Source organism: Chiloscyllium plagiosum, chromosome 15, assembly GCF_004010195.1.
Source record: "Chiloscyllium plagiosum isolate BGI_BamShark_2017 chromosome 15, ASM401019v2, whole genome shotgun sequence".
Lineage (NCBI taxonomy): Eukaryota > Metazoa > Chordata > Chondrichthyes > Orectolobiformes > Hemiscylliidae > Chiloscyllium > Chiloscyllium plagiosum.
The window spans coordinates 68,941,256-68,963,466 of NC_057724.1; the positions used below are offsets into that span (position 1 = coordinate 68,941,256).

The 22,211-nt window shown below is 43.3% G+C and overlaps 1 protein-coding gene across 4 annotated transcripts in view; it reads right to left on the minus strand.

Moving 5' to 3' along the window:
- radx (RPA1 related single stranded DNA binding protein) overlaps window positions 1–11,027 on the minus strand; it is a 104,729-nt gene extending 93,702 nt beyond the window's left edge. The window contains exons 1-2 of one of the 4 annotated variants that reach the window (XM_043705144.1): window positions 10,841–11,027; window positions 6,101–6,743 (exon numbers count right to left, since the gene is read on the minus strand). In XM_043705144.1, the coding sequence (XP_043561079.1) occupies window positions 6,101–6,740 (640 nt within the window). In that variant the 5' untranslated portion in view covers window positions 6,741–6,743; window positions 10,841–11,027. Of the gene's footprint in view, window positions 1–6,100; window positions 6,744–10,794 lie in introns of all 4 variants that reach the window. The other 3 variants (XM_043705146.1, XM_043705142.1, XM_043705143.1) reach the window with 3 other exon arrangements.
- Window positions 11,028–22,211: the final 11,184 nt, after the last annotated feature.

Here is a 22,211-nt window from a genome sequence, read left to right on the forward strand (position 1 = left end):
ACTCTCCAGTCCCCTGGTACCACTCCCGTTGCCAGTGAAGACGAGAAGATCATTGTCAATGGTACTGCAATTTCCTCTCTTGCTTCCCACATAATCCTAGGATATATCCCGTCAGGCCCGGGGGACTTGTCTATCCTCAAGTTGTTCAAAATGTCCAACACATCTTCCTTTCTAACAGGTATCTCTTCTAGCTTACCAGTCTATTTCACACTCTCCTCTTCTACAATAGGGTCCCTCTCGTTCGTAAATACTGAAGAGACGTACTTGTTCAAGACCTCTCCTATCTCTTCCGACTCAATACACAGTCTCCCACTACTGTCCTTGATCGGACCTACCCTCGTTCTCGTCATTCTCAGGTTTCTCACATACGCATAAAATGCCTTGGGGTTATCCTTGATCCTATCCGCCAACGATTTTTCATGCCCTCTCTTAGCTCTCTTAGCTGCTATTGGGGGGCCTATAGTAAACACCCAACAAGGTGACTGCACCTTTCCTATTTCTGACTTCAGCCCATACTACCTCCAGAGGCAGATCGCCCTCAAACTTCCTTTCTGCAGCCGTTATACCATTTCTAATTAGCAATGCCACCCCCCCTCCTTTTTTCCCACCCTCCCTAATCTTACTGAAACACCTGTAACCAGGAACCTCCAACAGCCATTCCTGTCCCACATCTATCTACGTTTCCGTGATGGCCACAACATCGTAATCCCAGGTACCGATCCACGCCTTAAGGGGTGGGGTTCAAGGGAGGAGTTGCGGGAAGCGGAGAAGATGCATTGGAGGATATCGTCGACCACGTGGGAGGGGAAATTGTGTTCTTTGAAGGAGGAGGCCGTTTGGGATATTCTATGGTGGAATTGGATGTCCAGGGAGCAGATGCGGCGGAGGTGGAGGAATTGGGAATAAGGGATGGCGTTTTTGCAGGAGGCAGGGTGGGAGGAGGTGTAGTCCAGGTAGGTGTGGGAGTCAGTAGGTTTAAAGTAGATATCCATTGTTAGTCGGTCACTGGAGATGGAGTTGGAGAGGTCCAGGAAGGGGAGGGAGGTGTCCGAAATGGTCCAGGTGAATTTGAGGTCGAGGTGGAAGGAATTGGTGATTTTGATGAACTGTTCAACCTCTTCGTGGGCACTACCTCGTGTTCCTGGACCATCTCGGACACCTCCCTCCCCTTCCTGGAACTAACCATGGACATCGACTTTAAACCACTGACTCTCACACCTACCTGGACTACAACTCCTCCTACCCTTCCTCCTGTAAAAACACCGTTCCTTATTGCCAATTCTTCTGCCTCTGCTGCATCTGCTCCCAGGTCGACCAATTCTACCATAGAACTTCCCAGATGGCCTGCTTTTTCGAGGATCGCAATTTCCCCTCCCATGTGGTCAACGATACCTTCCAGTGTATCTCCTCCACTTCCACACCTCCACCACTCCAATCGCAACAAAGACAGAACCACTCCCCCCAGTCCTCATCTTCCACCCCACCAATCTCCAAATACATTGCATCACCAATTCTGCCGCCTACAAACAGACCCCACAACTAGGGATACATTTCCCTCCACACCCCTGTCAGCATTCCGGAGACACCATTCCCTCTGTGATTCCCTCATCAGATCCACGCTCCCCCTACCAGGCCATACCCCACTCCCGACACCTGGTGTGGTCTCCTCTGCATCAGGGAATCAGGATGCCAACTTACAGATCATTTCAGAGAACATCTCTGGGACACCCGCATCAACCAACCCCACCACGCCATGGCTGAACACTTCAACTCCCCCTCCCACTCCACCAAGGACACGTAAGTCCTGCATCTCCTCCATCGCCAAACCCTAACCACCTGATACCTGGATGAAGAACACCTCATCTTCTGTCTTGGGACCCTGCAACCACACAGGATTAATGTGGATTTTACCAGTTTCCTCATTTCCCCTTTCGCCCCCCCCCCCCTCCCATTTATCTCTCAGCCCCCTTGGCCCACAAGCCTCATTCCTGATGAAGGGTTTATGCCTGAAACATTGATTTTCCTGCTCCTCAGATGCAGCCTGTACTTTTCCAGCACCACACTCTCGACTCACAACCAACAGAACCAATGTTATACACAAAATTCTGTGTAAAGACAGTCAAAAGCACTAGATAGGGCAAACAGGAAGGAAATTAGCCACCAGAGCACACAAACACCAACTCGTCACCAAGAGATATGACCAGCTACCACTTGAACATACACATGGACAATGAAGGACACAAATTCGACTGGGACAACGTATCCATCCTAGGACAAGCCAAACAGAGACGTGCACGGGAACTCCTGGAAGCCTGGCATTCAACCCGGAACTCCATTAACAAACATGTCAAGTTGGACCCCATATAACAACAACTAAGAAACAGAGCCAGTGACAAAAACAGAAATGACACAACCAATCTCAGCAGGAGCAGACATATATAAATAGCAAGTGGGACAGAACACCAATGCTTCACTGGAGGCACACTGATGATGTGACCTAGAATGGTGATGAAACGTCCGCAAACAAATTTACCAGCTCAGTGAGCAAGTCAACATCCTCATCCACAACCTGAGCTACAAACTTTCTTGAATATTCTGAGCTCCTTTTGTCTTGAACGCTCAGTAGCAACAGTGTGTACTATCCACAAGATGCATCCCCTGAAGTTCACTGAAGATCCTCAGACAGAACCTTCCAAACACACAATCACTTCCATCCAGAAGGACAAGGGCAGCAAATACATGGGAACACCACCAGCTGCAAGTACCTCTCCAAGCCAGTCACTATCCTGAATTGGAAATATATTGCTGCTCCTTCACAGTCACTGGGTCAAAATCCTAGAATTCCTTCCCTAAGGGCATTGGGGGTCAATCCACAGCACAGGGACTGCAGCAGTTCAAGAAGGCAGTTCACCCCCACCTTCTCAAGGTCAACTACAAGTGGGCATTAATGCTGCCCAGCCAGCGTTGCCTACATCTCATGAGTGAAATTAAAAAAAGTGCAAGATCATTCACTCTGGACCTGAGAAAGGCAGACTACTCTACTCCACAAAGTCGGCCTGTAAGGACAGAGAGCCCAGACATTACACTCTTTGTCAGTTTTTATTCATGGAAATACACATGATAAATATGCAACTCTGAACATTGATGTAAAACAGTAAGCGATTGATAAGGGTTAGTGTTTTATTAAGCAATTATTAAGAGAATTGAGCTTTGAGTACATTGACTTCTGTTAGTATGTAGGTGCCCATTGCCATCCCTTAGCCCCATTAATGTTTACAACTGATTAGAGCAGACAGGTAAAACAATAATCTGACATTATAATACCACATTGAAAAAATGCAGCACTACTACCATCATGTAGGTTAGTGTGATTTTGTCAGATACACCTGCGTTCTGCAGATGAAATAATTCAAAAGTAACTCCTTTTGATGGACATCATTGGTCTGACTTAACCTCTGCAGCTCTCTTGAAGCTTGCAGATTACTGTCAAGATTAGAGTGGTGCTGGAAAAGCACAGCAGGTCAGGCAGCGTCCCAGGAGCAAGAAACTCAATGTTTCAGGCCAAAGCCCTTCATCAGGAATCATTCTCATTCCTGATGAAGGGTTTTTGTCTAAAATGTCGATTTTCCTGCTCCTTGGATGCTGCCCTTCCTACTGTGCTTTTCCAGCACCACTCTAATCTTGACTCTGATCTCCAGCATCTGCAGTTCTCACTTTTGCCTGCTTTTACCTACTGTAGTCAACAGCCTCCAAGTCTGCTTGTTTCCCTTACTAAGGGCACAAAACTTTGCCCACCTCACAATCATCTGCTAATTTAATTGAGCTGAGCAATTAATAAGAGAATTGGGCTTCGAGTACATTGACTCGTGTTAGTATGTAGGTGCCCATTGCCATCCCTTAGCCCCAGCTCGAGGCATTGTCCTCTCTTTATTATCAATGTACAGCAGCAGCAATGTCTCCCTAGCATCGCCAATAGGCATCTGGTCTAAAACAGATTGGTGTACAATGCTCATGACACAGATTTCAAGCCTTTAAAGCCAAAATTAGATGCAGAATCAAACTTGCATCTTCCAAAGGAAATCTGCTGCCCTGTACCACTAGATAGGACTTAAAGGAACACACCAACATTTTATTAGATTGAACATATCTGTTTATGCTGAAAGGGTACAATTTCAATTGTTTAAATGGATACACTTTAAAATGATATTTACATTCCAAGCTTCAAACTCAACTTCGTCTCTTTTTACAGTGAATCCCCTGTAAACATCCACCACCAAACAATAATTACACTCCCACTCTATATAGAATACCCACATACCTGTTTACCATAATTCACCCTGGTATCCAGCATTTACAGGGAATGGTGAGAATTGTTAGCTGCGTGAGAAATATGAGTGACTTCTTTGAGAACCTGTGTTATCACTGCGACAAGGTGAATGTGCATTTCAAAAATGAGTGGCCAGGACTGTTCATATATACCAGTATTCCAGTCCTTTAAGGCATGTCTCGAACTAGTTTTAAGAATCCATTATCCCCTTACAATTGCCAATACCAGTAAAGTCTCCAATTCTTCAGACAGCACCTTCCAAACCCACGGCCATTTTCACCGAGCAGGACAAGCACAGTAGATAAATAGGAGCATCGCCATCTGCAAGTTCCCCTCAAAGCCAAACACCATCCTTACACTGAAATATACCTTCAGTGTCACTGGGTCAAAAGTTTAGTATTGCATTCCTAAGAGCATTGTGGGTTGACCTACAGCACATGGACTGTAGAGGTTCAGGAAGGCAGCTCACCCCTACCTTCCCAAGGGCAACGAGGGATGGCCAATAAATGCTGCCCAGCCAGCGATAACCATGTCCCATGAGTGAATTTAAACAAAAATCCAAATCCCAAACATTTGGGATACACCTTTTGAATCTTGGGTGCTGGTTACATGAGAATTCTGGATGCTTGTGAGCAAATAACGGGAATTTGCTGTCATTAGTCAATGTTTAATGTGGAGCTGTCAAGGAGCCCCAAAGAGATTTAAGAAGGTAAGTATTAAATAGACTCTATGCTCCCTCCAGCCTGATCTGCTGCAGCATCACCCTCCTACACGATCCACAGATGATTTGGTTTCCTTACTAACCAATTGTCTATTGATCACTGAACAAGAATACCAAACATCCCACTTAGCCCCTTTGGGACAGCACATTTCAAATTCCCACAATGGTTTGAGTGAAGAGATATTTCACCTCAGTATCTGAATGGTCTCAGAATAAGAGGTTGTCTATGATTGCGAGTTTTAGATTTCCCAGTCAAAGAAAACATCCCCCCAGCACCCGCCCTCTGAAAGCACTTTCGAATCTTAAATGTTTCAGTGAGATCATCTCCCATTTGACTACATACCAGACCAGTGACAGACAAACTAAAGCCGATATGGAAATTAACCCCAGCCCACATTGTCCAACCTTTCGGGAGGTAGGGTCCATCATGTTTGTCTCTCCCATGGGGGTGAGAGGTGGGACAAATGCACATCCCAGTACGCCATGGCACAACCACGTAGAAAACATCCTTTCCACATCCACCCTGTCAGGTTCCCTCAGGAACATTTATGTTTCAACTAAGTCACCTCTGAATCTTCTAAATCCCAAAGGATACATGCCCAGACTGTCTAGCATTTCTTCATAAGGCAATGAGTCCATCACACTAACACCTTTTCGTAAATACAGTGGCCAATACTGTATGCAGTAGAGAAGATGCAGTCTCACCACCACCCTGTATTTCTGTATGTAGCTTTCCCACATCCTAATGCTGACCAACTGCATATGACAGACACAGCAACCTGTTCATGTGAAACCTCAGCAGAGTCAACTTTGTCAAATCCTGGTGTACAGCAAACACAGATGGAGAGCATCCAAAAATAAGAAATCCCCATTCACTTCTCGATTATATAAACAATAGGTCAGTTAGCTCAGTTGGCTGGACAGTTGGTTTGCAGTGCTGAGTGATGCAACAGTGTGGATTCAATTCCTGCACTAACTGAGGTGACCGTAATTTAAATAAATAATAATATATTCGACAATATGGTGGAACCTAAAATGGAAAGTGAGCTCACCTTCAAGTGGGACATTTAGAAATGGTGGAGTCTTGGAGCCAATCCATTCTCTGCCACATGGGTCATTGTTATTCCACAAGGGTAAATAATGATGCCGTCCCACTCTCAAGGGGGCTTCTGTCTGCAAAGTCCTCAGAAGATCCCTTCCCCTCTGGGACGCCGTCAGGCTGCGGAGGGGCTCGATGCTCAGGGAGAGGATACTCAAACTGGGATCGCAATATGCAGCTGCCAGCTCCAGCGCCTCAATCTGCAGGAAGCACCGGTTCAGCCTTTTCTCATCATGCACCAGGCTGCAGCGGGTGATGTGGATTCCACGGCCCGCTCTCAGGCAGTTCCAGTGAACCAGGGAATTCAGGGCAGGAGCTAAGTGGCACTTCACGTGAGTAATCCCATCAGTCACTGTCACGTCGAAAAGGTAACTGGAAGCTGATCGGGATCTCTCCTCATTCCCAGGGCCTCGCAGGTATCGCTGGATGCTCACAACAACCAGAAGTTTGGAGGTCTCGAGAAATACAGGATACAAGGCGGTGGAAGTTGTAAGCTGCTCCAGAAGGGAGACAAGTGCAGATTTGTCCCTTTCCTCTGCACCACCTTCGAAGTGAACACTGGGGGTAGAACTTTCTCCCAACTCAGCCAACATCACCTAAATACAGCACAAGAGCATCCAGAGATCAACAAACTTACATACCCAACAGTGACATTTTAACAGGAGGGAATAAACAATGCAACTCCAAACCTGAGGAATGGAATGGAATTGTTCCTGAAACTCACACTAAGCATTATCGACATCGGACAAATTACAGCAGCTCATGTCAGAAATGTTACTGCATCTTGTACTAAGGATTAGAATGGCATGTTTTGTTTCTGAACAAATTTAATTTTGTTTGTATTTGGCCCTCAAGTGAAACTTTCAATTGAAAATTTGACTTTCCCAACCTTAAGCAGGACTTTCAACAAGGCCTCCACTGGAATAGTAGTTGGGCTTAATTAAAGAAGCAGCTCAAACCGGTTCCTCTATAAGTGGATCAGACAGACCTTTTTTGTTAGGAGCATATAAAACTAGCTAAATTAGTACAACTTAACACTTGAGTGAAACTGAAAATAGTGTGAGTTGGAGTTAGGTGACCAAAGAAGGAAGGGGCAGGGAGAGCAGAGATTATCCATTGAATTTACTCTTTTTAATTTTTTTGAGATTGCAGGAATTGGTTCCACTCCTGCCACGAGAAGGAAATTTAGTTATTAGATGGGTATCTGGTTAGTGCCTAAGGTTTATTCCATTCCTAAGATTCAATGTAATACAGCAACGAGTGGGAACATTCAAAAATTATATTAAAATATAAGTCAAGAGAAAGTTGGATAAAATGATTAAGCCATTTAACTCTGTATGAAGCTAGAGAAGTGATAGCTGGGCCTCTTGCTGAGATATTTGTGTCATCAGTAGTCACAGGTGAGGTGCCGGAAGACTGGAGGTTGGCTAACGTGGTGCCACTCTTTAAGAAGGGTAGTAAGGACAAGCCAGGGAACTATAGACCAGTGAGCCTGACGTCGGTGGTGGGCAAGTTGTTGGAGGAAATCCTGAGGGACGGGATGTACATGTATTTGGAGAGGCAAGGACTGATTAGGGATAGTCAACATGGCTTTGTGCATGGGAAATCATGTCTCATAAACTTGACTGAGTTTTTTTGAAGAAGTAACAATGAGGATTGATGAGGGCAGAGCAGTAGATGTGATCTATATGGACTTCAGTAAGGCATTCGACAAGATTCCCCATGGGAGACTGATTAGCAAGGTTACATCTCACACAATACAGGGAGAACTAGCCATGTGGATATAAAACTGGCTCAAAGGTAGAAGACAGAGGGTGGTGGTGGAGGGTTGTTTTTCAGACTGGAGGCCTGTGACCAGTGGAGTGCCATAAGGATCGGGGCTGGGTCCTCTATTTTTTGTCATTTACATAAATGGTTTGGATGTGAGCATAAGAGGTACAGTTAGTAAGCTTGCAGATGGCACCAAAATTGGAGGCATAGTGGACAGCAAAGAAGGTTACCTCGGATTACAACAGGATCTTGATCAGATAGGCCAATGGGCCGAGAAGTGGCAGATGGAGTTTAATTTAGATAAATGCGAGGTGCTGTATTTTGGGAAAGCAAATCTTAGCAAGACTTATACATTTAATGGTAAGGTCCTAGAGAGTGTTGCTGAACAAAGAGACTTTGGAGTGCAGGTTCATAGCTCCTTGAAAGTGGAGTCACAGGAAGATAGGATAGTGAAGAAGGCGTTTGGTATGCTTTCCTTTATTGGTCAGAGTATTGAGTACAAGAGTTGGGAGGTCATGTTGCAGCTGTACAAGACATTGGTTAGGCCACTGTTGGAATACTGCATGCAATTCTGGTCTCTGTCCTATTGGAAAGATGTTGTGAAACTTGAAAGGGTTCAGAAAAGATTTACAAGGATGTTGCCAGGGTTGGAGGATTAGAACTATAGGGAGAGGCGAACAGGCTGGAGCTGTTTTCCCTGGAGCACGGAGGCTGAGGGGTGACCTTATAGAGGTTTACAAAATTATGAGGGGCATGGACAGGATAAATAGACAAAGTATTTTCTCTGGGATGGGGGAGTCCAGAACTGGAAGGCATAGGTTTAGGGTGAGAGGGGAAAGATATAAAAGAGGCTTAAGGGGCAACTTTTTCACGCAGAGGATGGTATGTGTATGGAATGAATTGTCAGAGGAAGTGGTGGAGGCTGGTACAATTGCAACATTTAAGAGGCATTTGGATGGGTATATGAATAGGAAGGGTTTCGGCAGGTGGGACTAGATTGGGTTGGGATATCTGGTTGGCATAGACGGGTTGGACCAAAGGGTCTGTTTCCATGCTGTACATCTCTATGACTCTATGACCCATTAATTAGAACACATTTTGGATGTGCGATATGACACAGCTGCAGCATCTGGGAGCTCCTGGATGTGCGTTTGGTCCAGTGGTCTACCATAAGTGATTGAACTGTGAGCAGTGTCATCTATGATTGAAAAGCATAGAGAATATGCATCTAAGTGCCAACCAACAGATAGGGTGAGAATTTACAAAAAAAAGTATCTGAATGCATGTCATATCAAAAAAAAAGAGATGAACTGAAAAATAAATAAGTCCCATCCAGTAACCAAATAAAGATGTGGCTGCAAGATGACACAGGTTTGGGATTTGAATCTCAAAGGACACAGGACATTTCAAAAGGATAGGAAAAGGAGGAGGGGTGACTTTGATCGTTAGTATTAACACAACAGAGAGGGCAACCGAAGGTGATGCTTAAATTTGGAAACTAGGATGTTGAAACAGTTTGCATAGCGATGAGACATTTCAAAGGCAAAAACTTACTTGTGCTTGTAGTTTATAGGCACACCTTCACGAACTACATGATAGAGTGCAGCATAAAGGAAGAAGTTGCTATTCATAAGAAATTTTCATCTACACACATTAACCAGAAAAGTGAGATGGACAAAGGGAACCAAGATGAGGAGTTCATAGTATGTTTTCCAGACAGTTTCTTAGAATGGTATGTTTTGGAGCCAATCAAAGAGAAGGTTGTAGTCGATCTGATATCGTGCAATGAGACAGGATTAATTAAGGTGCCCCAAGATAGCAGCGGCTAAATCATGATTGTAAAATATAATCAGTGTGACGGAGGGAGGGGTCAGTCCAAACTACTTTTTACAATTTTACAATTTAAATAAACATGTTTGAGGGCTTGAAAGCAGAGTTGGCTAGACTCATTTCTCAACAAGACCTGGGTGTCCTCCTGCACCAGTCACTGAAAGTAAGTGTATGGTTGCAGCGGCAGTAAAGAAGGCCTTCATACTGACAGAATACAAGTAAAGGAACAAGGATGTCCCATGCAATTATACAGAGCATTGGTAAGACCACACCTGGAATATTGTGTGCAATTTTGATCTCCTTATCAGAGGAAGTATATTCTTGCTATTGAGGGAGTGCAGTGAAAATTTACCAAATTAATTCCTGGGATGACATATGACATATGAGGAGAGATTAAATTGGTTAGGATTATATTCACTGGAGTTAAAAAGAATGGAGGAGGGGGGAATCTCATCGAAGCCTATAGTATTCTAACAGGACTAGAGAGGTTAGATACAGGTAGGATCTTCCCAATGATGAGTGAGCCCAGACTCAGGGGTTATAGATTAAGGATAAGGGGTAAAACGTTTAGGACAGAGATGAGGAGAAAAGTCTTCACCTCCAGAGTGGTGAAGCTGAGGAATTCACTATCACAGGAAGCAGGCGAGTCCAAAACATTGAATATTTTCAAGAAGGGGTTATAGATCAATCTTAGGTCGAAAGGGATCAAAGGATTTGGGGAGAACGTGGGAACAGAGTACTGAGATGGGTGATCAACCATGATCTTACTGAATGTTGGAGGAGAGCTCCAAGAACAAATAGCCTACTCCTGTTCCTAATTACCTCAACTGACACTGAGTAATTTTGGAAATGTTACTTTAACTCACACTGAACAATCCTGGAAATGTTACTGTATCTCACAGTGATGTTGGAGATATCACTCGATCTGATCATATTAAAAATGTTTAGGGGCTCAGTAATATTGGAAATGTTACTGTCCCACAGCAGCTATACTGGAAATGGTACTGTATTGGTGATGTCAAATCTGATGAATAGTAAAAATGCTACCTTAACTCATGCACGCAGCAGGACTAGAAATGTCACTGAAACTCACAATCTGCTGTGACAGTTCCTAAACAATTCCAACATTGAATCCTGTGGCTGTCTTCATATAATGACGCTCTCAGTCGCTGGATTTGTTTTTGACAGAATGGCGGAACTGACAGTGGAACCAATATCAACGGAACTGCCCGAGAGTACCGAGCCTGAGCCAATGGCTGTCCTCCATTGCATGTTTCAAAATCACTGAGAACTGGGACGTAACAAACTGAGGGCGGGGATATTAAAGGGACCATCCCTTAAAGGGCAAGCGGAGCTTAGAAAGTGTCGGCAATTATTATTGGAAATCTACTAATAGTCTGTCTAATTGTCTGAATGAATGATGAGGTTCCACACCGATACAGTTGCTACCTTACCGGTTACAATGTTCATCATTTTAAAATGGAACGACTTGTTTCCATTCAGCAATGCCAAGCGCTGCCCGGGACAAAGATATTGAGGTTCAGTTCAGACTTCAGTTTTCTATTGATTGAGTGAATTGATTATCCTCTGAGGACAAAGGGTCAATTCTGCACTGAATTATGACACATGAAAAACTAGATAAAAACTCCCAAAGGGAACCGAGCCCAACTTTTGCGAGATTTGCATGACTGATGTGTACAGGTACTGCTGACATACCTAATCTCCCATCACATACGAGTTGGAGACGCCGGTGTTGGACTGGGGTGTGAAGAATGATTTACTCTGCAACCACCTGATGAAGGAGCAGCGTTCCAAAATCTAGTGCTTCCAAATAAACCTGTTGGACTATAACCTGGTGTTGTGTGATTTTTTAACTTTGTATCACTTACGAATATACCATTGGTGCAGGGATGTCTTTCTGCATCTGGACAGGGCCACGCCTGGAATAATGTGTGCAATTTTGGTTTCTCTATCTGAGGAAGGATGTTATGGCTGTTGAGGGAGCACGAAAGAAAAGATTTAGCAGGAAAGACTGGTTTGGTTATGACTAAATTCACTAGTGTTTAGAAGAATGAGAGGGAATCTCATAGAATCCCTGCAGTATAGGGACAGGCCATTTGGCCCATCAAGTCCACACTGAACCTCTGAAGAGCATCCCACCCAGACCCAAAAATAGAAATTGCTGGAAAAGGCTCAGCAGGTCTGGGAGCATCAGAGTTAACATTTCAGGTCCAGTGACCCTTCTTCAGAAATCAGCCAGACCCACCCATCCTTGTAACCTTGTACTTCTCTTGGCTAATCCACCAAGCCTGCACATCCCTGGATAATGTGGACAATTTAGCATGGTCAATCTACCTAACCTGCACATCTTTGGATTGTGGGAAGAAACCAGAGTACCTGGAGAAATTCTTCGCAGAAAATGTGCAAACACCACACAGACAGCCGCCTGAGGCTGGAGTTGAACCCAGGCCCCTGGTGCAGTGAGGCAGCAGTGCTAACCACTGAGCCACCATGCCACCCCATCTTATAGAAACTTATAAAATTGTCACAAGCCTAGACAGGGTAATCATAGGAGGATGTTCCCAATGGCAGGGGAATCCAGAACTAGGGGTCACAGTTTAAAGGATATTGGGTAGGCCTTTTGGAAAGATGTAGGTATTAACCTTAGGACTAAAGGGATCTAAGGAGAAAGCGAGAACAGGGTTGCTGCGTTTTATAATCAACCACGATAATTTAGCATGTTGGAGCAGGCTCAAAGGGTGGAAAGGTCTACTCTCACTCCTGTATTCTAACTTCTAATCTAAGAAGTGTGGAATTCATATTTTTCAGGACCACAGTATTGGTGAAGTCTGTGGTTGCAGTGTGACCCCCGTGCTGAAAGTCTCAGATACCTCTCAGCTTCAGAATTTTATTAATCTCAGAGAAACACTGTAAGACAGAAGAAAGCCAGCATTTATTGCCTAGCTCAAATTGCCCTCAAGAAGGTGATGGAAGGAACTGCCTTCCAATTCTGTTGGACTACAACTGTGTTGCTGTTACTGGGCCATATCAAGCAGGAGTGAAGAGTCATATGTATTTCTCTGAGTCATGTGTGGGCCAGACCAGGTAAGAATGGCTGATTTCCCTATCTGAGGACACACAAACTGATAACTGGAAATTAATCACTCATCCCAAAAGGATCAAAGCGCTCACACATTTCCTGTTCAACACCTCCCATGTCCCTCTATCCTATCATTATATTTGTAATTGCAGTTAGCTTCCTCATGTATTGATCCACACTGACCATCATCTGCAGCTTTGACTGCCATCTGTGAACACTGCAGCATGGTGATGACCAACCTTACCCCCTGCTCCTCTGTCAAAAGGATGTGAAATAAACAAACAGAATCCACAGAAATTTTAGTGAGCTCCCCACGTGACAGAATAAGGTCAGAGCAGCTGAGGATGGAGGGTTCTCAAAACAGTTCTGGTGTTTGTCCCAGTTTGGCCAATCCCAGGAAGAACTCAGCGTAAATAGGTGGAGCAATTCAGTTAAATGCTGAAGTTCTGAACAGCTGAATCTTTCCTACTCAGAATTGTATTGGAATGCTCACAACTGGTATGTTTTTTGGCGAGGGTAGCACATATAATAGTCCAGGTAACCAGCCCAAAATCTTCCCACTGTCCATTGAGGTAACCACTGTAATACACTAGATGGATTGATTGACTGATTGATTTATTGTTGTCACAGGTACCAAAATATTCTTGTTTTGCATGCTTATACAGGCAGATTGTACCTGAGAAGCAGAACAGAGTGCAGAATACAAGGTTACAGCCACAGAGAAGAGGCAGAGAGGGACAGATCAACATTAACATTTGACAGGTACATTCAAAAGTCTGATAACAGCTATTCTTGAATCTATCCACACAAACTTTTATATCTTCTGCCCAATGGAAGAGGATGGAAGAGAGTACTATAGGGTGTGAGAGGTCTTTGATTATGTTCATTGCTTTCCCGAGGCAGTGGTAAGTATAGACAGAGTCAATGAATGGAAGGCTGGCTTGCATGATGGACTGGTGTGTGCATGACTCTCTGTAGTTTCTTGCATTATTAGGAAGTGCAGTTACCAAACCAAGCTGTGATGCATCCAGATCAAATGGATATCTATGATGCATCTATAGATATTGGTCAGAGTCCTTGTGGACATGCTAAACTTCCTTCGCATCACAAGGAAGTAGAGACATTGTTGTGCTTTCTTGACTGTTGCATTGACAGGTGGTTGAAATCTTTGAGGAGAAAGTGAGGTCTGCAGATGCTGGAGATCAGAGCTGAAAATGCGTTGCTGGAAAAGCGCAGCAGGTCAGGCAGCATCCAGGGAACAGGAGACACGACATTTCAGGCATAAGCCCTTCTTCACAGGTGACCAGGACAGATTGTTGGACCCTGAAATCAGCTGTCCACCTGCCATATTTAAGTCAATTATTCCACGACCATTCAGCTTGTTAATAGTATCCTGCCCACACCATAATACATTTGGCATGGGCAAACCACTTTTTAAAAAAGGGGTACTATCTATGTGTTTTAGCATTGAGGCAGCCCCATTTCCCAAGACATATGCCCCATTCTGCCTGCTCTCCAAACCCATCTCCCACCATTCCTCACCCAGCCGAGAATGGCCAAACAATCCCTGTCTGTTATCAGTGACTTGCCTCTCTCTGGGACACATTGTGTTTTCATTGGTTACAATCCTATTAGTGTCCACCAGTGGGCTCTTGACATTCCAGGATTTGAAGAAAGTGAGGACTGCAGGATTTGAGTTTGAATTTGATTTATTGTTGTCAGATGTACTGAGATACATTGAGAAGTGTTGTTTTGCATGCTCTGTAGGCAGATAGCATCATACAAAGTGCATCAGGATAATAGAATACAGTGTTACAGCCACAGAGGAGATGCAGAAATAGAAAGACAGAAATCAAAATTACCATCTGAGAGGTCTGTTCAAAGGTCTGAAGAAGCTGTTCTTGAATCTGTTCATACATGGACTCAAACCTTTATAAGTTCGGCCTGACAGAAGAGGGTGGAAGACAGTAGAAGATTGTTCATCAGCTGCAAGGGTTGTGACTTTCTCCTACTATGCATCACAATTCCTGCCACCCACCACTTTAGTCCACACACAGTTGGATAGTGGCCATAGTTTTTGTCTCCTTACATGAGGAGGGGTACACTTCCACTGAAGACTGTTCAGTGAAATTTTGCCGGGTTCATCCCTGGGATGAAGGGGTTATTTCTGAGGCAAGATTGGAGTTGAGACAAATGAGAGTTGTTCTTACTGAAATTTAGGCTAATATAAGGTTCTGAGGGGTGTGACCAGGTGGAGGCATTACTTGTGAGCCAATTCAGAACTACAGGGTACAGTTTAAAAATGAAGGAAACCAGAACACCCACATAAACACAGAGAGAATGTGCAAAATGCACACATTTAGTCACCTGAGGCTGGAGTTGAACCCAAGTCTCTGGCACTGTGAGGTAGCAGTGCTAACCACTGAACCACCAGCCATGCCAATCTGGCTCTTCTCAACCCCAGAGGACACAGGTCTAACCTTTCCTCATATGGTAATCTGCTGATTTTAGATATTAATCTTGAAAACCTCTCTGAATTGCCTCCAACACATTAACATGGTGATGGTCTATATCTAATTACTTTATGTCACTTTGTCAAAATTGAAACAATTCAGTATGTGGACAGCTGGGAGATGTTAGAGTGGTTCTTGGCACAGAAGAGGTTCAGGGCAAATTTGAAAAAGGGTTTCAAAATCAGGAAGAAGTTTGACAAAGTAAGTCTTGCTCAGTATCTTCAATGAGGAAATGGGAGCTGCTATCAATAGGACATCAACTCAAGACTCAGGATTATCATTGGACCCAGCTAGGCCACAGATATGTGAGGGCAGGATGGGTTGTTGCAAGGGTAAATGAGGGATAGTAATTCTCTGTGCCTTCCCTCACCTCTTCCTGATGTTAGGTTCCATGATCAGTTATTCTAGGTGAGTGAGCAACCCCGTCGAATGCCACCCACAGGTTTGCTGTTCAGTCTCCGCACATGGCGAGTCCTCCTGCCCATCATTGAGTTGAACATCAGCAGGGCTGGTGGCACGTGGTCCTAATTGCCCATTGAGGGGGCTTCATTTGGCAATATGGTGGTGGGCCAGCTGTCCATGTGCTTTCCTACTCAAGACAGGTGGGAAGGCAAAAAAGTGGGAAGTGCTCCCACCCACCATCCTCCTGCCTGAGTAAATGTCCCCATTTCCACCAAATGTGCCTATGGGGAGGGAAATAGATTCTGCCCTCTATTGTGATAGAACTCACTTAAAATGACACTGCATGTACATTCAGTTCTATACCATTTCAGTATATAGGTCTATGCTTAGCATATACGCAAGCTATATACTATTACGAGTTACCCCACAGACTTGTCCGTTCAGCAAAACTATTATCCTGTCAAATTCTCTAAATGCAACAACAGTTTTCCAATATTAGAATCCAATGTACAAACAGCGATGAACCTTCAAATGGCCTTTACCAACAACAGTTTGCATTTATATAACAACTTGAATATAATAAACATCCTGCGGAGCTTCACAAAGGAATTTAAAAAAGCAAAAAAACAAAATATAGCACCTGACCTGAGAGGAGGCATGAAGTCTCAGGGTCAAACTTTTCTGTACAGTTGTGTTTGATTGAATTGCTGTGGAAAATTGGTCAGGGAGATAGGACTCATATTCTGCAATGGTGATCATGATCAACATAGAACATAGAACAATACAGTGCAGAACAGGCCCTTTGGCCCTCAACGTTACACCTAATGTTGCTGTGAACTAATCTAACCTTAAACCCCTACACTATCCCATCATCATCCATGTGCTTATCCAAGGATTGTTTAAATCTCCTAATGTAGCTGTGTTGACTACATTGGCAGGCAGGGCATTCCACACCCTTACCACTCTCTGAGTAAAGAACCTGCCTCTAACATCTGTCATAAGTCTATCACCCCTCAATTTGTAGTTATGCCCCCTCGTACAAGCTGACGTCATCATCCTAGGAAAAAGACTTTCACTGTCTACCCTGTCTAATCCTCTGATCATCTTGTATGTCTCTATCAAATCCCCTCTTAGCCTTCTTCTTTCCAATGAGAACAGACCCAAGTCCCTCAGCTTTTCCCCATAAGAGCTTCCCTCCAGATGAGGCAACATTCTCGTAAATCTCCTCTGCACCTTTTCCAATGCTTCCACATGCTTCCTGTAATGGGGTGTCCAGAACTGTTTACAATATTCCAAATGAGGCCACACTAGCATTTTGTAGTTGCAGCATGATATTGCGGCTCCGGAACTCAATCCCTCTACCAATGAAACCTAACACACTGTATGCCTTCTTAACAGCACTATTAAAGTGGGTGGCAACAATGGAGATGCTCTCAAATAAGGATGACAGAGGAAATAAAATGAAACATCATTTATTGCATCTGCTGCACCCGATGTGGCCTCCTCTATATTGGGGAGACAGGCCGCCTACTTGCGGAACGTTTCAGAGAACACCTCTGGGACACCCGGACCAACCAACCCAACCACCCCGTGGCTCGACACTTCAACTCCCCCTCCCACTCCACCAAGGACATGCAGGTCCTTGGACTCCTCCATCGCCAGACCATAGCAACACGACGGTTGGAGGAAGAGCGCCTCATCTTCCGCCTCGGAATCCTCCAACCACAAGGGATGAACTCAGATTTCTCCAGTTTCCTCATTTCCCGTCCCCCCCACCTTGTCTCAGTCAAATCCCTCCAACTCAGCACCGCCTTCTTAACCTGCAATCTTCTTCCTGACCTCTCCGCCCCCACCCCCACTCTGGCCTATCACCCTCACCTTGACCTCCTTCCACCTATCGCATTTCCAATGCCCCTACCCAAGTCCTTCCTCCCTACCTTTTATCTTAGCCTGCTTGGCACACTCTCCTCATTCCTGAAGAAGGGCTCATGCCCGAAACGTCGATTCTCCTGCTCTTTGGATGCTGCCTGACCTGCTCCGCTTTTCCAGCAACACATTTTCAGCTCAGAAATAAAATGAAGCACAATTCCAGAACCAAGTTACATTGAAGCCCTATTAATTTGACTTGCTTTTTGATGTAGAACACGGCTTCAAACTTCTGAAGACGCTTGCTATGAAGAATGAAAGTACTCTTGCTGCAAATCCATATCGTCACCATTTTAAAACTGCCAACATTGCCACAAAAACAAAAATAAGCTTCATTAAATATATCTGATTCATGTTTATTCAAGTAATTTTGTTCACAAAAATAACAAAAAGCAGTCACATTCAAGGTGAATATACATTGAGAATACAAAGTACTTTTTGCACATCTTGGATCAATTTAAACGAGATTGTCACACTGTGTTGGAGGATATGTAGTTCAACCTTTGTAATCAGGGCTGTCGATTAAATAAGTTAAATTGCCTTTTTGTTACACAGTATTGTGATAGCATTAGTGGTGCTAACAGGTTGAATTTCATGATCCCATGTATCTGTGGAAAGAGTACACTGCTGGCTTTATTGCATATTCATTACAGAGTTAATTCTACCACTTGCCTACGGCATGCATAGGAACATTGTAGGGTGAAATTTCATAATGGGCTAAGTCAAAATACCGTGAATGCTGGAGATCTGAAATAAAAACAAACTGCTGGAGAAGCTCAGCAGCATCTGTGCAGAGAGAAACATTAAACGTTTTGAGCGATTCTTACTCACATTAATGGACTTAAAATATTAACTCTTGTCTCTCTCCCTCTCCTTCTCTGCACAGATGCTGCCAGATCTGCTGAGTTTCTCCAACACTGTCCATTTTTATTTTGCAATTTTGATGGTCAGCAGCCATAACATAATGTGAGCTAGGGACTCAGGATAACCATGTGGTTTGGTGGCAATGGGAGGCTGATCCTGTGGGTATGGTGCAGTGGAAATCTCGATTTGGGAATTCAGCCTTGACCAGAAGGAGGTTTTGGGTGAAAGAGGATTCAATGGCAAGTCCTGGAGATTGAAAATGCCATGAAGCTGGGGATCCGTCTTCACTGAAAGCGTGGTGAAGGGGGCAGGCAGTATAAAAGAACGAAAGCTTTATATGAAATGGGAGATCAGGGACTGTGTGAACTGGAGCAAAGCCCTGAGTGCTGTTGTGACGATGCTGGCGCAGGATGGGTAGGAGAAGAGGTGATAAATGAGAAAAAAGGATTAGTGCTGAGGGAAATTGGGGTAAAAAGCAATGGACAGAAATAGGGGTAAACGAGAATCACATAGGAAAATAAACCAGGTTGTGTGCAGTGAACTGGATGTGACGTTATTTGAATCTAATTTTGGTAATCCAACATTACTGATAAGACTAACCAAAAACCAGAAGAACTGCAGATACTGTAAATGAGAAACTAAAACAGAAATTGCTGGAAGAGCACAGCTGGTCTGGCAGCATCTATGGAGAGAAATCAGAGTTAATGTTTTGGACCTCGTGACCCTTCCTGAAATGTTAACTCTGATTTCTCTCCACTGACCTGCTAAGCTTTTCCAGAAATTTCTGTTTTATTATTGACAAGACCACCGTTTGTCTGAGTTAGCACAGAAAAATCCCTTCAGAGAATCCCAGTTACAATATGTTGCTCTCTGCAGTAATGAGGAACGTGCTCCTGTTACTAAAGGATTTTACTTTTCAAGAATGCTCAACCAATTTCAGCCTGGCACTGGAAACTCTCATTTCACTGAGTTCTTACACTATTCTAATCTGAAGGACAGTCCTGCAGAGGTTCAGTATCGAGCTGCAGGCAGTGCAAGAAGGGTTAAAACACAGTGGAAACATCTGACAAGAGCAAAATAAGAATAACTAGAAACTGGGTCAACTTGTTCAAAGTTAAATGTATGATAAACATACTTAGCTTCGGTGCGGCTTCGCAGGAAGAAGCCTTCAGGAATGTGTACATACAAAGTATTTTAACATAACAGATTTTGGGAGAATTTGATGACTTGAATCAACAATTTGTTTCTCAAAGAAGCAATTCAAGTATTTGCTTAATATCCTCAAATCCCATTACAATGTGAGTGCAATACTCAAACTAGGAAATCAAACACATGCCAATCACATCAAGTGCACCATATGTAACACAGTATCCCTGGTAACTCACGTCTCTCTCTCTGTTTTTGTCTCTTTCTCTTTCTCTACAGTTTGTGGAATTGGGCTGATTTGTTCTTAGTATGTTTGCCTTATAGGTGGTAAATTCCAATAAAAGATCTGCAGCTTGAGACAGATGCACATTCATGGGAATATTAAATTAAATAATATGCAAATCTCAATCAGAAGCATTGAGGCAGATCCCAAGGGCAATTTATTTTTGAACTCTATAAAGATTTAGATAAACAGACTCCAGTATTCAAGTCATTCTCATTATTATGCTCCATTATTCCCTCCCTTTAATAATGTGGTTCCTTTTTCTTGGTCACACACCTGTGCCCTCCCTTTTGTTTTGGCCACTTGAATTGTGTGTTTGTTCTCATCAGAATTATAAGGACAAAATGTCTTGACTGATTCACATTTGCTGAATAACGCCATCTCTGTAATGTTTTGTTTATTTAACTTAACCTATTTAATATATTTGGCAGAGCTTGTCATTTACCAAAATGCCATGTGTGAAAAAGACGTTGGATGGGATCTCTGACACTTCCCCTACAGCATGTCCAGCACAGCAGAACTGAAGCAGGAAACCATTCGGGGTTATATTACCATTTGCCTTTTTCCTGTTAGAATTGATGTCACCCTGTGAAAGGGTGAAATAAACATTGTGGTCTTACTGAATTTAAAGAAACATATCAGACGTATTTTCTGTCTTCTGACCCATTCCTACTCTGAATGCCAGGGCATCCTTCATTGCTATGGGAACATGGGGAGAGAAATGTAACTCTTCAAGTCACAAACTCTATCCAATCAATTTCGAAGAGTTTCAATTACACAGATCATGGAACCAGATGCAAAACTATGATGCCGGTGACAACACACGATGCCCACCTTTCTTTTCCAGAGGAAAGCAGAACTGATTAATTGCATTTAAATGACTCTGAGAATAAATGTTCAGAAGGGTCAGGTGTTCTTAGTAGGGACTGTGTTGGGTTGAAGGGTGTTGGGAAGAGAGTTGGAGGGCATGGGACATCATACCACAGGAGATGCAAACCACTGTTGGAAAAGCAGGCCATCTCTGCAGTCTGATCCACTTAGATAGTGCCTAGAGCATAAGATAATTTCACAAAGGCTGGCAGAGGTGATTAGAAAGATATGTAGCAGCAAGGTTTATGTCTCTTTTAAGCTTTGGACAAACTAGAAACAAGATGACCAATTGCAAAGTCCTATTGGAGGCTTGTTTAATTGTAAGGTACTATGACCTTCAGTGATTCGTAACCTAGCATTTCTAAATATTTCAAGGAATTCTGGTGCATAGTTACAAGTTATAAGTTACAAATCAAGAATAAAAGCATCTCTAGTTGTAAACTTGCAACATTGGCTCTCAGCAGTTACAAAAATCTTTGATCTGCTCTTTTAAAGTTCTAACACAATGGAGTTTTATTTAGCTCTTGTAGAAGTGAAAATCATTAAAAAAAAACCCTTCATTTTAAAAGTTTCTTATACCTGTGCATAGACATACACATACTTACGTCTCTCTTGATAAATTTATACAGTGAATGAATACTACTTTCTGGTACACAAAGAACTAGAAATAGGGAGAAAATGTGATCAAATGCTGTTGGGGATCTCTCGGTCATTATCCAAAAGTTGTGGTTGGCACAAAGGTCCAGGCCACAATGTTCAAGTCACCTAATACCATGCAGGAAATGCAGAAATAATTCACTGAACTCATCAGAGTGACTCAGAGAGGTAATACGTTGAATTCTATTCAAAACATTTGTAAGAAAGAGTTTCAAAAATAGTAATTTTGGTCCTCACAAATCAACCAATATTTCTCAGTGATGATAGGTTGTTTCAAAACATCCACAGCTGCTTCACTCTGGTGGACACTTCTCCCATTGTGGTTCAATGCATGGTTACAGCATTTTTGGAAGATATAAAATTGACGCGCAGCATCAAAACGGTATTCTTGAACTGTCTTGCCCCAAGTCTAAAACATACCTTGCTACCATGGAAATTTTTGGGTTTAAAATCAAGAGAAATGATGACTGGGTGGCTGAATCTATTTGCTACAAAGTCACAATGATCTCCAGTTGACATGGAGATGAGTCTAGTTTCAGCGGTTTCCCTGCTTTGGTCAGTTAGCTATAAAAAAAAATGAGTTCTGAGCCTTAATTGTGGAGTTAGCATTTTCCCTCCTACTGAGATATCTTACAGATTGATCATTTTAAGAACCCTGATTGTCTTTGACCTGGACTTAAAACACAAATCTGAAGGTACCTCA